Raw genomic sequence first — 16,492 nt, forward strand, 5'->3', positions numbered from 1 at the left:
TCTGATGTGTCACAGTCCACTTTATTCCTACCTTCATGGCCTTAATGTGGGTTGAGTCCAACCATTGTACCCCTTCCATTTCACTGATTCTCAATCTTACTCATGAGTCATGGGTGTTGGGAGCATGTTTATACCACAGAACACTTATTTCTGTCATAGAACCAGGAACAGCATTATAAACAAAACTATGGATACCAATTATCTATGCATAATATATATAGAGAGATATAGATATACATATATATCAGAAAGACCCACAAAGTTCTCTAAGAGGAAAAATAAAGATACCAATCAGTGTATGAGAGCTGTATATCACCTGTCTGCTTATCAATTTTTTCTTGTCTAAGCTCTGACAATCTGACATTGGCAGGAGATTAAAATGTTCAAGATGTTAAATGTAAATGTGAGCCAAGACCTGGTAGCTCACACCTATAATCCTAGCTACTCAGAAGGTGAAATCTGAGAATCATGGGCCAAAGCTAGCCTTGGCAGAAAAGTACATTAAGACTCCTATATCCAATTAACAAACAAAAGCTGGAAATGGAACTGTGGCTCAAGTGGTAGATCCTTGAGCAAAAAATTTCAGGGACAGCACCTAGTTCCCAAGTTCAAGCCCCACGACTAGCACACATACACACAAAAATGTGAAATCCTAATATCTATTTGCTTATTGCCTATTAAGTTGAAAATATCTTGGAAACCACTGTCCCAGTCCAGTAACTTCCTTATAGAGATTACTCATCCCATTTATTTTTTTGTACTATCTTTCAAATATGTATATATATGTACACACACACACACACACACACATATATATATATATATATATATATATATATTTTTTTTTTTTTTTTTGCCAGTCCTGGGCCTTGCACTCAGGGCCTGAGCACTGTCCCTGGCTTCCTTTTGCTCAAGGCTAGCACCCTGTCACTTGAGCCACAGCACCACTTCTGGCCATTTTCTATATATGTGGTGCTGGGGAATCAAACCCAGGGCTTCATGTATACAGAGCAAGCACTCTTGCCACTAGGCCATATTCTCAGCCCTCAAATAATTTTTAAGGACCTAGTGCAAAGGCATGATATAAAATTCTCAAGTCATAAAGTGTATATGGTACACAGTCTCCCAGCAGTCCTCCTTGAAGGCAATTACTATTGTCAGTGTTTGTCCTTCCAAAGGTATTCTGTAGCAGCACTGCCAATAGACCATAATAACGGACTGTCATGCCGCTAATATGGTAGCCATTAGTCTGTGCTACGTCCCTGCCCAGGCACTTTGCTTTTTACTTCCCTAATAAACCCATGTTTTTGCTTGAGACTTTCTCTGAGTGGTGGACTCTTGGGAGGACACGGGACCCCTCCCCCGGTAACCTGTAACAAGAGGAGGCTAGAGCAGTCCTAGTGAATGGAGAGGTAGCCCCTCCAATACGTTCTGCTACTAAATGCCTGAAGAGAGTAAGCTTGGGAAACTGATGGCCTTGCACTTTCTTCTTTACCCTAGCCCTCCAAGATTAAAAATAATAATAATAATGGTAATATGGAGGTCAGATCTGGCCAGCACCATCATTGGCTGTTGAGGGCTGTCAGAATGACTCCATCTCAGATTAGTTAAAGAGAGCAGAAGCTGACTCCATCTTCACTAAGATCTCCCCTGCCCTCTCCAGGGAAGTTCCCTTTGCTGTGATGATTGTGTAAATTGCTTAACCACTTTAGTCATGGAATGTTCAAGATTAAACCTGTGCCCTTCCCTGAGTAGGTGTATCTGCCTGCATCATGAGAGCCCCACCAAATCTGTGTGCCAAGTCTAACTAAAATGATAGCTTGGTTCAAACAGTTGCTATGAGGCCGATTGTAATTCCCTTGGCCACCTGTGTGTTACCTGGCATGCTCTGTAAGTGTTGTAACCTCATTGGCCACCTGCGTGTGGCAAGCTTGACCATGTGGTGCTTGCCTTTATAACCCAACCCTGGGCACAGCCCTGGGTGCAGTCCCAGCTTCTGAGTCTGGGCAGCAGCCCTGGCCGGCCAGCCTGCTTTTTATGGTCGCAGTTTCAGCTCTGAAGTCTGGGCTCCGACCCTGGCCAGTCAGTTTGCTTTTTATTTCCCTAACAAATCCATTGTTTTACTTGAGACTGTCTCTGAGTGGTGGACTCTTGTAGGGATGGGGGATCCCCTCGGACCCTGTTACATTTCTGATGGGGAATTCCCCACACACACACTACAATAATAACCAAAAAACAATATTACACCTGTAATCCTAGCTACTCGGAAGGCTAAGATCTGAGGATCTGGATTTGAAGCCAGTCCCAGCAGGAAAGCCCATGAGACCCTTATCTCTAATTAACTATCCAAAAACAAAACAAAACAAAAAAAACCCTAAACAAAACAGAAGTGGAACTGTGGCTCACATGGTAGGTAGAACACTAGCTTTTAGCAAAAAAAAAATCTCAGGAAATGTGTCCAGGCAATGAGTTCAAGGCCTAGGACCAGCAAAAACAAAAAAACCCTAAGACCCAAATAAAAAAACGTGAATTTCCAACAGCTTATCTGGGTGGAGGAACCAGCCAAAACATGATACATATTTTTTTAAGATTTTGAGAACTAGGGCTAAAAGACAATACTTTCCTGCACAGTGCAGTAGGGTTCAGAGATTGAAATCAGTGAATGTGGCTTAAAGATGGATGATCCCCTGGGAAATCCCTAAAAATTATGGATTCTTTTTGGTAGTATTAGAGATTGAACTCAGGTCCTGCTATTTGGTAGACAATAGACTACCATTTGAGCCACAACTCCATTTATTTTTGAGGCATGGTCTTGCTTCATGCATGGACTGGTCTGGGATTTGATCCTCTTACTTGTGCTTCCCTCTGTCACTAGGCATCCGGTGTGAGGACCACTTCAATGGAGTCTGAAAAATCTCTATGCCCAAGCTGGCCTTGAACCATAATCCTTTGATCTCTAGCTCCCAAGTAGCTAGGATTACAGACCTAAGCCACCCTGTGTTCAGCAGGAAAGGACTGGTTCTTGATGAACCAGAAAAAAATTGGGATTCATCTTAAAAACCCAGACACATTCTGTAAGGGCTAAACTGAGAACCTGAGTGACTAAATGTAAGTTTCAGTGTTAAAATTATAACAGCTTCTAAACCCTGGTGATGACTCCATGCTAGAGGGCGATACACTCACCTGTGAGACTAGTTATTTGTAATTTGACATTTAAAAATATAGGTAGCCCTTATTCCCCTCTGTACCTGGGTAGCAACCATGGTAATGGACAGTAAAAAATGATCATAGTCATAGACTGTAGAAATAACCATAATAGTATAGAAATAGAAATGCATGGTAACTGTTGGGTTGGTTTAGTTATGAGTGAGTACTGGATTGTTTTAGCCCACTCATGCTTGCTTAGTGGTAATGGGAAAACATGGTGGCAATTGCTAAAATAAAGTTGGTACTAGGTCAGCCTGATCACAGAATTCTGCTTCTGTAAACGGCTTGCTCTACTCCCTGCATTAACCCACTGCATCAGTGGTATGTGACCACCTGCTGTCAGTTCCTGATACCAAGGACAGTTCCTGATATCAAAGCCAAAATAGATAAATGAAAGGGTAGATAGCCAGTAGAGATGGGACAAGACTTGTTTGCTAAATGCCATCCAATCAAGTATCTGCCAAGTTGGAAATACCCTGCCCCTGTTGTCATCACAATAAAAACCCTGCCTATCTGAGGGTCAGGGCTCTCAATGCAGATCCACTGCATTAGTAACGGTTGAGAGTCCAGGCTCGAGCTTGCAATAAAGACTCTCGTGCGTTTGCATCGGAATCGGCTCCTTGGTGGTCTTTGGGGACCGGAAATCTAGGCATAATAATTCAAGGTAAGTTATCTGGTTCCCAGAAGCTGACACAGTGCAGGAGCGAGGACAGGATGTCTTCCTTGTCAGCCACCTCCACAGCCTCTCTGGAAGCTACAAGAGTCCAGCAGCAGTCCTGCTACTCCTCCCTGTGCCCTGGTTATTTGCACATACGTACTTAAGTTTGAATTTCTTACCACATAATTGGAGTTTGTTAGAAATTTTATTATTTATTACTAATATTTTAATATAAAATTTTCATATTAGAAAAATAGTAAGCAGTGCTGAGAGGCCAGTGTGAGAGTATAAAAATTTCGGGTTGCCCAGGCAAGGAAGGGTCACACTGTTGCTTCTTAAACTGCTTCACTCTCTTCACCTTCTGGGGCGGAATCTGTTGGGATCTCTATGATGACTTCACTTGGATTCCTGGCAGAAGAACAATGCTAACCATTTAGACTTGAAGGGGGCAACCGGACTTTCCCTTGCCTCCCCTTGTTAGCTAGGAATCTTAAATCACTCCCAGGCATTTACCCTTTTTTCTTCTTTAAAACCTCATCCTCATCAGAAGACTCCGTGTCATGTAGCTTCTGGGCCATGTTTTTCTTGCGTGTGGCATTGAGAGGTCTGTACATATCCCTCAGCCAAAGTGGCCGCCTTAATGAAAAGAAGCCCTCCTGGGAAAGACGAGGGAAGGATATTAATTATGCTTTTGCTTGCCTTTCCTGGCCACAGCCTCAAGTCATCCTCAACTTAACTTGCCTGACTCTCAGCTTCTGATGAGCATCTCCTTCGCAGAAATCCAAAAAAGCTTTTTGGAAAAAAAACACATGCAGAATTAGTGAGTTGTGCAATTTTCCGTGTCTCTCACAATTTACATCTCAGGTCTCTTTTTCTGTTTGGGACTGGGGATTGAAGCCAGGACATTGTACTTGCTAGGCAAGCACTTTTGCCACTGAGCCACATCCCAGCCCACATCTCAGGTCTTATTGAGACAAACACCTGTGCTTTGGTTCATAATCACAATGTACAAAGGGTCCCATTACCTTGGTGCTTGGAAACAATTCCATGCATACAGGTGGGGCTGGCAGGAGGTCTCCATGCCTGTCCCAAAGGGCCATGCCCCTGGGGAGAACTTTGTAACTTGACCTGAAGCACAGCTGGGATTGTCAGACCCACTTATCCTCTCTGCCACAAATCCCTGTGCATAAACAACTGCACCACTATACTTGTCAGAAGCATTTCCTCTCTCCAGAAACTTTCACTTCAGTCCTCCCTGGACTTTATCTTTCTTGTGTCATTTGCTGGGGTGAGGGAAGAAGAGATAGGAGAGGGAGAGGTGCCTCTGTTCTCTTAGCCACTTTGTAAGTTGAATCACATCAAACAAATGTCTGCGCCCAACTTCTTGAGTTGTGTGTCATTCAGAGGTTTTCATCTCTAAAAGGCTGTCATGACGAATTATGAAATCAGTTTAAGGACATGGCTAGCACTTAAACACAAACTCGCATATCTATGGATGGCTCTGCAGTATATGTACTGACTTATTATATAAAATGTAACCATAGTCCAACCACAGGGTAATCAAGGGGAAGGAACCATGTTCTCCTGATACCCACAAACAGTTTCCTTATTACAAAATGGTGAACTAGTGTCTAAGGTTTCTCTTAGCTAAATGAATGAGATTTTTGATTTGTCTATTTATAAAGTGGGAATGAGAAAGTAAACAGTAGGATGAGAATGTAGTTTTCCCCAGCACTTTACAGAACGTGTTCATATATTCCACCTTCCATCAGCTCTCAACCCCAACACGTCAGTACTTCTCTATCTTATCCCCAAGGCTTCCAAGGAGATGTCTGGTTGAGCCTTAGGTCCTTCACTAATAGAACCAGGCACGGCCCAATCTTCTCGCCTCCACTCACTGAGGGACTCACACTTTGCCTCCAGTCACTGAGAGACAGACTGCTTCTGTCTCTGCTGAGGAACTGCTTTTGCTGGAACCATGCAAGACCCTATGTGAAGTAAGTGTCCTTCCTTCCCATCATGTGTGGTTTCCTCATTATAATGTTAGAAGAAGGAAATAGATGAGTTCTAGGTTGTCCTCTAGTTCTTAGATCCTCACTGAAAGATTTTCAAACTCATATTACCTTGAGGACCCATTTTCTTCCTCTGTTGCTGTTCTGTGGGAATAAATCTGTTTTGGAGAAAAGCACAATCATGATTATCCATCCTCACAACCACTGGCCAACTCTCCATTCATTATTTAAATCTTATCTAATTTTCTTTTTTTTTTTTTTTGTATGCCAGTCCTAGGGCTTGAACTCAGGGCCTGGATATTGTTCTGAGCTTCTTTTACTCAAGGCTAGTGCTCTACCATGTGAGCCACAGCTCCACCTCTGGCTTTAAGAAAAGAGTTCATAGGGGCTGGGGATATAGCCTAGTGGCAAGAGTGCCTGCCTCGGATACATGAGGCCCTAGGTTCGATTCCCCAGCACCACATATACAGAAAACGGCCAGAAGCGGCGCTGTGGCTCAAGTGGCGGAGTGCTAGCCTTGAGAGGGAAGAAGCCAGGGACAGTGCTCAGGCCCTGAGTCCAAGGCCCAGGACTGGCCAAAAAAAAAAGAAAAAAAGAAAAAAGTTCATTAGAGATAAGAGTCTCACAGGATTTCTTGCCCAGGCTGGCTTCAAACTCTGATCTTCAGATCAACCTCCTGCATACATAGGGTTACAGGAGTGAGCCACTGGTTCCAGCTAACTTTTCTGATCACAAGTATCCTACTCTATGACTAGATCTATTTCTTGTTCCACAGCACATAAATACATGTATGTTAGTGTGTGCATGCATATTTACATGTATATACTGACACAAAAAAGGAAGAGAGAGATATGAGAAAGTCAGGGAGGATGAATTAGATTGGTTGCATTCATATCACAATGAACTGGGGTACACAGCCGCTTGCGGTATACATATTGTTATGTGAGTAAGAAAAGCTCAAAAAGCCAAATATTGTATGTGTTCACTCATATGTGGAAGCTAAACTTAAAAGACATACATATTTGTGGACATGTGCATGTATACATATATGCCCATATGTGTGTATACTGATAGAACATAAATTCTCACTATGGGACTATTTAGGACAAGGAAAGAGAGATGGAAAAATAAGAGGGTGATTTTAAAATATATTGCAACTATATATGAAGATGTCATAAAGAGTATCAATGAAAGCTGTTACTTGATAGGGGTTTGGGAGGGTAGAGAAACAGAAAGCAATAGAATTATGCTGAACAAAACATAATTATGTACATGCCTGAAATACCGTGATGAAATCCCTTGGTGCAATTTTAATACTCTCTGAAAAAGCAAAATGAATGGCAGGAAATAAACACGGCCTTGCTGGGAAAAGCACCTGCAGGAGGGGATTGGGCTAATAATGAGGTGAAAGAGGTTGAGTATGGACAAATGAGTTTATTTGTGTATATGAAAAGAGAACAATAAAGCCTGTTTTCAAAAGGAGGGAGGAGGGGCTGGGGATATGGCCTAGTGGCAAGAGTGCCTGCCTCGGATACACGAGGCCCTAGGTTCGATTCCCCAGCACCACATATACAGAAAACCGCCAGAAGCGGTGCTGTGGCTCAAGCGGCAGAGTGCTAGCCTTGAGCGAGAAGAAGCCAGGGACAGTGCTCAGGCCCTGAGTCCAAGGCCCAGGACTGGCAAAAAAAAAAAAAAAAAAAAAAAGGAGGGAGGAGAGCTGGGCACTGATGGCTCACACCTGCTATCCTCTATCTACTCAGAAGGCTGAGATCTGAGGATCGAGTTCAAAGCCAGCCCAGGCAGAAAAGTCTGTGAGATTCTTACCTTGAATGAAATCACAGAAATAAGCTGGAAGTGGGCACTGTGGTTCAAGTGGTAGAGTACTAGCCTTGAGCAAAAGGAGCTCAGGGACAGCACCCAGGCCCTGAGTTCAAACCTCAGGACCAGCACAAAAGAAGAAGAAGAATAGGAGGAGGAGCAGGAGTAGAAGGAAGAGGAGGAGGAGAAGGAGGGGGAGAAGGGGGGAAGAGGGGGGAGGGGAAGAGGTAAAAGGGGGAGGGAGAGGGGAGGGGAAAGAGGGGGGTGAGGAAGAGGAGGGAAGGGGGAGGAGGAGTCATCCTTGTCAAAGAAGAGCAGGAGGAGGAGATAAGGGAGAGTGATAGAGGGAGTGAGGTTGATTGAGATAATTCATATATGTGCAGACATATAATGAACCTCTTCATGCACAACTCATGTACACTAATAAGAAAACATGTTAGGCAGCAGTGGCTCTTACTGTAATCCTAGGTGCTCAGGAAGCTGAGATTTAAGGATCAAGGTTCAAAAAAATCCTCAAGAATCTTATCTCAAATTAACTAGCAAAAACCATTAAGTAGAGGCACAGCTCAAGTGGTAGAGCAAAAGCCCTGAGCAAGAAAGATGAATGGGAGCCCAAGCTCCAGCAACAACAACACAGTCACAAGAAAGACCCCATTGTAAAAGTAATGTGTGTTATTTTTAAAACTTTTAAAAAATCATTTCTATTTTCTTATAATATTTTTGTAATTTCTTCTTTTTATAAAAAAAGAACATTTACCAAAATATATTTGCTTAAGGTGAGAAGAAGGAATCTTTTGTTACTTGCACTGACAAAATCCTTAGGGAGTTGTTGTATTACAATCTGTTCATTTCCTATAGATGACTAGAAAGGTGACATTTCATCAGTCTTAAACTCAGTGTAGCACTTAAATGTACCTCAGTAGTAGAGTACATGCTCAAAATGTGCAAGGTCCTGGGTTAATCTCCCATGTGTGCAACTCACAAAGCCACACAATTTAGGAGCGCACCTGGCATACAGATTGCTGAACCCTGATTATTCTCTCTTTCTCTTTTTTGGTCATAGGGTTTGAACGTGGAGCTACCACTTTGGTCATAGTGCCACTTCCAGTTTTTTGGTGGTTACTTGGAGATAAAAGTCTCACAGACTTTCCTGTATGAGCTAGCTATGAACAGCAGTCCTCAGATCACAACCTCTTCAGTAGCTAGGATTATAGGGACGAGCCACCGGCACCCGACTCTCTATTTATTTCAATAAATGTTGGATTGTTTTACTTCTCATAGCAGAAAGGAAATAATGCCTTTGGTCACCATTATTGTCAACTGCAGGTAAAAGACTGCCTGCTGCCTGTCCTCTCAGAGCTTGCCATCTGACAAAGCAGAGGAACACATGGGAGTATAGAGTACAAACGCCAGGTTAAACTCTGTACAAAGAAATGAAAAGCAGACCAGGAGTTTGTAGAGATATCAAGGCAGGCCATGAATCGTGAGCAGAAAGACTACTTGTTCAGTGGCCTGTGATGATTTCTAAGAGGTCTTGTAAAGTAGCCCCATACTGGTGCCTCTAACACACAAAATTAGACTCACTGCTTCTTTTAGGAGTAATCTTACCATATTGGTGTCAGAGAACTACATTGAGAAATACTGTTCCATGGACAGAAACCAGTCTTTGCCATCTACAAATTTTCTTCTGAGGAGTGGGAAAATGGCTCTGGTTTTCAGGTTGTGAGTTCTCAACCTATTACAAAGCCAGGCTATAATCTGGAAACCTGAATGAATCGTGGTCCTTACCTCAATGAGACAGAAAATTATAATCAAAATCATTACTACTACAGTCACAGATATTGCCAAGATGAGTTTGTTGTTATAGCCATATCCAGGAACTTCTTGTACAAGCTTTAAAAAAAAAAGGATAATTTGTTAAGAAAACACACACACACACACCAAACAAACGACAGAGAGAGAGAGAGAGAGAGAGAGAGAGAGAGAGAGAGAGAGAGAGAGAGAGAGAGAGGAGAGAGATATTGATGTGGATGGGAGGGAAAAACTGGGAGAGCATAAACAAAAAGGTGACTGTCCAAAAAGCAATGTATTCCTGACTTATGTAACTGTAACCCCTCTGTGTATCACCTTTATAATAATAAAAAGTAAATTTAAAGAAAATAGACAAACAGGAGAACAGGAAAAGATACAGGTTGAAGTCAACCTTCAAATTCCTAGTTCTGTTTGGGCAACTTAGAGGCTTCTCAAGGTTTTTTTACTTACATGAGCATGATTTGTAATAAAAATTCTCCATTATAAAACAAACAAACAAAGATTGGAAGGAAGAAAACTATTCAAAACCCAATTCTTCCAGGAAAGTAACTCGCAGGTTCTTAAAGAACATCTGACATTTAAGGTGTCAGGGAGGGGACGTGGGAGAAAAACAAGGGGGATGGTAACAATGTTCAACAAAAAATGTACTCATTACCTTACTTATGTAACTGTAACCCCCTGTACATCACCTTTACAATTAAATTTTTTAAATTAATGTGTTCCATGCCTAAGTAATTTGCATTTTCTCTGTTATCCCTTATCTGCATTTTAGGACCACTTCACTCTCCATAAAGGAGGAAAGGGGGGAAACACTGTCTTGCTCATATGACTTTGAAATTCACTAGAGCCCTCAGGGTTCCACTTTCACGGTATGTCCTTAATGATGGAGAAGTTGGGACCTCCTATTCCATAGCTGTCCTCACCTGACTTAACTCTTTCCGTTCTCCTTGGCCTCCTTCTGTGCTCTCATTGATGTAGTTCTCTGTTTTCCACTGATCTGTATCCCATTCGGCCTTGGACACCTTGACTTCTTGCTGTTTGCTAAGAAACTTCATCAGGAGGCCGATTCTGGAGATGAGCTTGGAACAGACTTCCTGTACTATGGTTTCAGTACAGTCAAATTTTAAAGTCCGGATAAGATGAGACAGGAGCTTTCTCACATCATTATTGGGGATAAGGGGCCTCAACTGCTGGTTTAACTGCATTTCAACGTGATCAGCATAGGATAAGAATGGGGAAGAGGAGTCTGTGGGCTTGACAGGTGAGTCCGTGCCTACACTGGGGTATTCCCATTGTGTCTCATTGGTGTGTTTCATAGTTGGAATTAAGTTCAATGCAGTCGCATTGGGATCTGCAGTAGTAGTATGCTTTTTCTGAGTGGTTGTTTGAGGGACACTTTGCTTTGGCACAGTAGTTTTTTCCTTAGACACATTTTGTTTTAGAGCATGTGTTGCAGTCTGGTTTCCTACAGAAGTCCTGTCTACAGATGGATCTGAAAGATCATAGAATCGTGGGAAAGGGTTCTCTGGAGAATTCAGCTTTCTCAAAGATGAAAAGTCTCCTCCTGAAGGGGAATTTATGAGTCTCCTTACTGCAGAAAATGGAGGCCTGTTCCCAGGCATTGGTCTAAAGCGTGAAGTTTTCGTTCTAAACTTTCCACTCAGTTTGGCCTTGGCCATTCTGTGGGTCACAGGAGAGCCAGTCTTAGGAAAGCGGTAATTTTTCCGGGAATAGATGACTGGATTTTCTAAAGCCTCCATGCTTTTAACTCTAGAATTTGCATCTTCTAAAACAAACATGCTATAGGCTAAGTCTTTGTCTTCATTTCTGACCTCATGTAGGGATTTTACAGTGGTTGACAAGGAGGCCTGGCTTGCTGAGTCTTGTTTCTGGAAAGAAGAGGCTACTGCCTTATGTTTCTTTATGAAAGAGAGCTGTGTATGCAAGGCATTTCCCACCAATTTCCTGGGCTCCTGAAACACATGAAGCTGCTCCAGCTCCCTTAGGGGTAGGCTCCTATACCTTTTTTCTGTAGCAATATTCTTCACAAGAGGCTGACCACTCTGTTTCCTCATTTCCTTGAAGTTCCTTCTCTGCATGCTTTTTGGGCCCCTGAGGACTCTGTTGAACCTCTGCAGTCTTTCCTCTGCACTCTCCATCTCTGCCCAGGTGTTATCCTGTTCTTGGACACTTTGTGGCTTCTTTTGAATAAGTTGGCGTTTAAATTTTGGACCTAAAAGATTGGACTCCATAACCATGGCCGTTTTCTCTTTGTTTTTAACTTCATTGATTTTTTCCTGAATTTCAGCATCTAATAGATTTTCTAGAAAATAGAGCTTCTTCAATTTATTTTCATAAACTGACTTGTTGGGTACAGGTTTAAGAAAGGGACTCTTTTTGTTGGATTTTATGTTGTTCTGGGCGTTATCTCCCTGCACGTTTGTAAAAAGCAGTTTAATAAATGGTAACAATGTCAATTCTACATCGTCTAGATTTCCCTGTGAGAAATACGGCAATATGTAGTTCAGTGCACTAATAATATCACTTTCATCATTAAAATCTAACTGCTCATTCAAGAAGCTTGAGTAGTTAATATCATTTTTTTCTGAATATTCTTTTTCCGATTCAATAGTCAGCTCGGTGCTGGTATTCTTCTTCCGGGCCTTTAAAACCTTCATGAATGTTCCATCTGGATTTCCTATTGTTGCTTCTTCACCTGTCACAAAGGAAGAAACTTCTTTGTAAGGGATCACTGGTGGGCAGGTATTTTCTTTTAAACATACTGCCACACATACCAATCAAATACTTTAGAGGTCTGAAAAGATTTGAATGTCATGTTGAGAGGAGAAAAATAAACCTAAACTTAGGCTTATGAAATGGCAACCAATGGGCCTGCCTTGACAAAGTAGTTACCTATCCAGAACACTTGAGTATATAATTTTGTGTGAAATATAGGAATTCTATTAGAAACCAACATCCCAATTGCCTAGCACTCAAAAACAGCCCAAGGCTGGAAAACAAATATTCATCCCCTCAGTATCTTCCCTGTAGAACAGCCATGCCTCTCCACATGCAGATTCCACACACCCTGTCCTGCCACAGCTGCAGAAGGAGCACAGGCTTCTTTTTTCCACCTCTTCTATGTGATGTTTTTTTCCCACCACACAGGCAACCATCATAAAGGATGTTCCTCAGTATAGCAAAGGCAGAGATGCTAACCCAGAGGTCTCTCTCCTTTTGATAACAGGAACTCAACTGGATTTGTTTTTTCGTTACCTACCTTCCCAGTACCTTCACTTAGGCTCTAGCTCTTCTAATTATAAACTCCACACAATAGAAAAGCAATATAATATTTTGCTACTTTCCTTCTACTACAGAGGGGAACAGGGCTCATTGTGGGTTAAGCTATTATAAGATTGCCTAATTGTATGTCTATGTCCCTTATGTACAATGTCCAACAAATGTATACAGTAATTTCTTGAGATCTGAAAGTAGAAGAGGGAAAAGCTGGGAGTTAAACCCCGGGTTTTACAATGGTTAGGAGGTCTATCACATGAACTACCATCCCAATCTGTTTTTCAGGGGGGTTTTGGTTCTTTTGTTTGAAAGGTCTGACATTTTTTTTAACCTGGGCTGTCCATTGTTAACAGCCTCACACCTACAGACCCCACTTTAGTGGCATTACAAATGTGTACCACCATGCCCATCTTATTGAGATTGGGTCTTGCTAACTTTTTGCTTAGGCTTGCCTGGAACCACAGTCTTCCTACTTCCCACATCCTTGCATAGTTGGAATTATAGGAAAGAGCTACCATACAGGACAGAAATAGCTACTTTTCTCATATATCTACACTGCTTTCATTTCAAACTCCCCGGCTTTACTTAGGACTCACCCTAAGCTTTGAGTACATGAAGGTCTATGTCTCATTCCACGGCTAGGTTTCTTTTCCCAGAGAATTACAACACATTTGTTCATAGTGTTCATAGGGTCAGAGGACTTAAGGCTGGTGAGGAATGAGGAACTTAGATCTGTGGAAAAGTCAGTGGAGGAGACAGACTTGGACATAGCACTTCACTCTTCTCATTCTATTATTTTTCTCAACTATACAAAGAGATGAATTTTTTTTTGCTCTTTCCACATCTGGGAGAAGGTCATACATAATGTTATTTGGTCAAAAAAGTTTTCATGTTAAGAGTAAACGGCACTGCATTTATATAACTATTATTTATAATACCACCGATACCAATATTTAAGCTATCTAGATATGTTATTTATTTATCTATTTAAGCTATCTACCTATTTTAAGCTATCTAGATACCCATGATGTTAGTGTGAATGAACCTAATATTCAGAAAAGGCCTTAGTGTCTGGACACTGGTGGCTCATGATTATAATCGTAGCTACAAAGGAAGCTTAGATCTGAGGATCAAGCTTCAAAGCCAGCCAGGCCAGGAAAGTCCATGAGACTCTTATCTCCTCCAATTAACCACTTGGAAATTGGAAGTGGCACTGTGTTTCAAAGTGGTAGAGTGCTATCCTTGAGCAAAAGAGTCCAGGGACAGCACCCAGGCCCAGAGTTCAAGCCTCATAACCAGAAGAAAAAAAAGCCTCTGAGTGATCTGTGTGATCACAAACCTGAGTGATCTCTGGATAAGAAGTCCTAATGAAGAGGCTTTCCATCCATTAGGAATGCCTGGTAACAATCAGTAGGTACAGAATTGGAAACTCAGGCTCCAAACAAAGTAGAACCATATATACCCTTTTATAAATGTGCAAAAATAAAACAAAAGCTGTTTATACCTGCCCTAGAAGTAGGAGAGAACTTGGAACCTACTGCTTATCAAACTAGCTTAGATTCTGCAATGCACCATATGAAAAAATAATAATTGAAAGGCAAAGCACCAAGCAGAGAACACAGTCCACAGAGTGTGACCATTGATATTCTCCCTCCCTTCTTCCATTCCCTTCTCTTGGTTCTTGTGCATAGGCACAGTTATATCATTATATTGTCTAATAGCAACTAGGAACCTTACATTCAGTAAGGGAGCAATTCAGACATTTGGGGAGTTACTCTGGATTGGACAATAAGAATACAGACATTATGATTTTTCAATCTTATAATTGGTTTGAAAAAAGGCCAGGAACCAGTGGCTCACATCTGTAATCCTAGCCACTCAGGAGCCTGAGATCTAAGGGTCATAGCATGAAGCCAATATAGGCCAGAAAGTCCATATGACTCTTATTTCCAAATAAGCACCAAAAAGCTGGAAGTCGATATATGGCTTAACTGGTAGAGCCAGCCTTACGTGGGGGTGGGGGAGAGGAGGGACAGTGCCCCGGTACTGAGTTCAAGCCTTAGTACTGGCACAGAAAGAATTAAAAATAAAAGTGAAAACATTTATCAGACGCAGACTCACTACAATGTGTTGTGTTTATCAGCCATGAATTCTCACAAATTAGCTTGATTGTCTTGCAGACAACTTCAATATGACTTTGAAATTGGCAGAGGCAGCTGGCCACATGGTGTGGTAAAATCCTACAATGGAAATACAGAGAATTAGATTAGTGGGGAAGGGATTACTAGGGGTAGAAAAGATAGGGTAAAACTATTGTTCCTATACAGAAACGAGGTGCTGAAGAACATGGCCTGGACAATCTTTTTATCAATGATAAATCACTGCTCTTGAATATTGAAAACAAGATAGAAGACAGTTACCTAACAAGAGAGGAAACATGGAAAAGAGTATGGCATTCCTGAACTAAGGGTTGTGGGGATTAGAATTCAGTGATATAGATTTGTAGTGTAACTCAGAAGCACAGGAAGGAGACAGACATCTAGAAAGAGTATCAAAAGGCTTCCAATGGCAGTAATTCCTCTTTCAACTTACATTGGGGATGATAAATATTAGAAATTATCTAGGTATAAATACTTCATAGTTTAACCCACATTTGTGGTTGGACAACAACAAATCACATTGGCTAAGTCTGGATTCTTTGAGCACACGAATGAATAAAGGAGACCAGAAGTATAGCTCCATGGGAGACTGTTTACCTAACATATTGTGAGGCCCTGCTAGGCAAACCAATAAAGATGGCAATAAAGTATAGTATCATGTAAAAAATTGATTGAATTTAATACAACAATGCAATATGGTAGGAATGGAAGAATGAAAACTCATTTTTGATTGCTAAGTAATAATTGGATTCAAAAATTGGATCTATCTTTGATGAGAGTTTGGGTGAGAAGATAAGATGTGTTATAATAGAATCTTCACTGATCTCCAATCACTACTTCATAGAACATTTATTAATTACCACGCACAAAACTAACTCAAAGTTCACAAACATATCACCTTATTCAGGTAGGTGATGAAACATAGCATTAAGGACCACTTAATACAGTAGTACAGTAGGAAGGCTATATCAAATGTTTAACTTTCCGTTACTTATAAGAAAAAGACAAAGCCAGCTTATGGGACAATTTACAAGAAAATTATCTTAAAAAATCTTGAAAGTACCAATATCATGAAAACTGAAAAACAATAGTGAACTGTTTTAGGATAAAAGAAACTGAGTCAGGACCTATATCATGTATCTTTGATTTTTTTCCTCTGTGGTGATGGACTCTTGTGAAATTTTCTGTCCTGGTTGGCCTGGAAGCTCTCTCCACCCAGTCTCATGAAGCTTAGGCTGACAATCTCTATATCACTGCTACTTAACTATTGTTTGAGAAGGGTTGCTACATATAGGCCCAGCTGGCCACAAATTGTGATCCTCCTGACCTCAGCATCCTAAATAGTGGTGAACCACTAGAACCCAGCTGTATATCTGACTGACAAATTTGCTTGACCCAGAATCAAAACAAAACATATTTAAAGAATATTATTGGCCTCTGGCTAAGATGGAATAATGGAAACCAATTTAACCTTCCACTTGAAACAACCAAATAAAAAGAAGAACAAAACAGAAGACAAAGTTTAGACA

The 16,492-nt window shown here is 41.3% G+C and overlaps 1 protein-coding gene across 1 annotated transcript in view; it reads right to left on the reverse strand.

The window, feature by feature from the left end:
- Positions 1–16,492, reverse strand: part of LOC125366284 (leucine-rich repeat-containing protein 37A-like) — a 195,349-nt gene that overhangs the window by 162,069 nt on the left and 16,788 nt on the right. Inside the window, exons 9-11 of the mRNA XM_048366873.1 lie at positions 14,926–15,044; positions 10,431–12,223; positions 9,484–9,588 (exon numbers count right to left, since the gene is read on the reverse strand). Of these exons, the coding sequence (XP_048222830.1) occupies positions 9,484–9,588; positions 10,431–12,223; positions 14,926–15,044 (2,017 nt within the window). The remainder of the gene's footprint in view (positions 1–9,483; positions 9,589–10,430; positions 12,224–14,925; positions 15,045–16,492) is intronic.

Source organism: Perognathus longimembris, chromosome 17 (genome assembly GCF_023159225.1).
Source record: "Perognathus longimembris pacificus isolate PPM17 chromosome 17, ASM2315922v1, whole genome shotgun sequence".
In the NCBI taxonomy this organism is placed as follows: domain Eukaryota; kingdom Metazoa; phylum Chordata; class Mammalia; order Rodentia; family Heteromyidae; genus Perognathus; species Perognathus longimembris.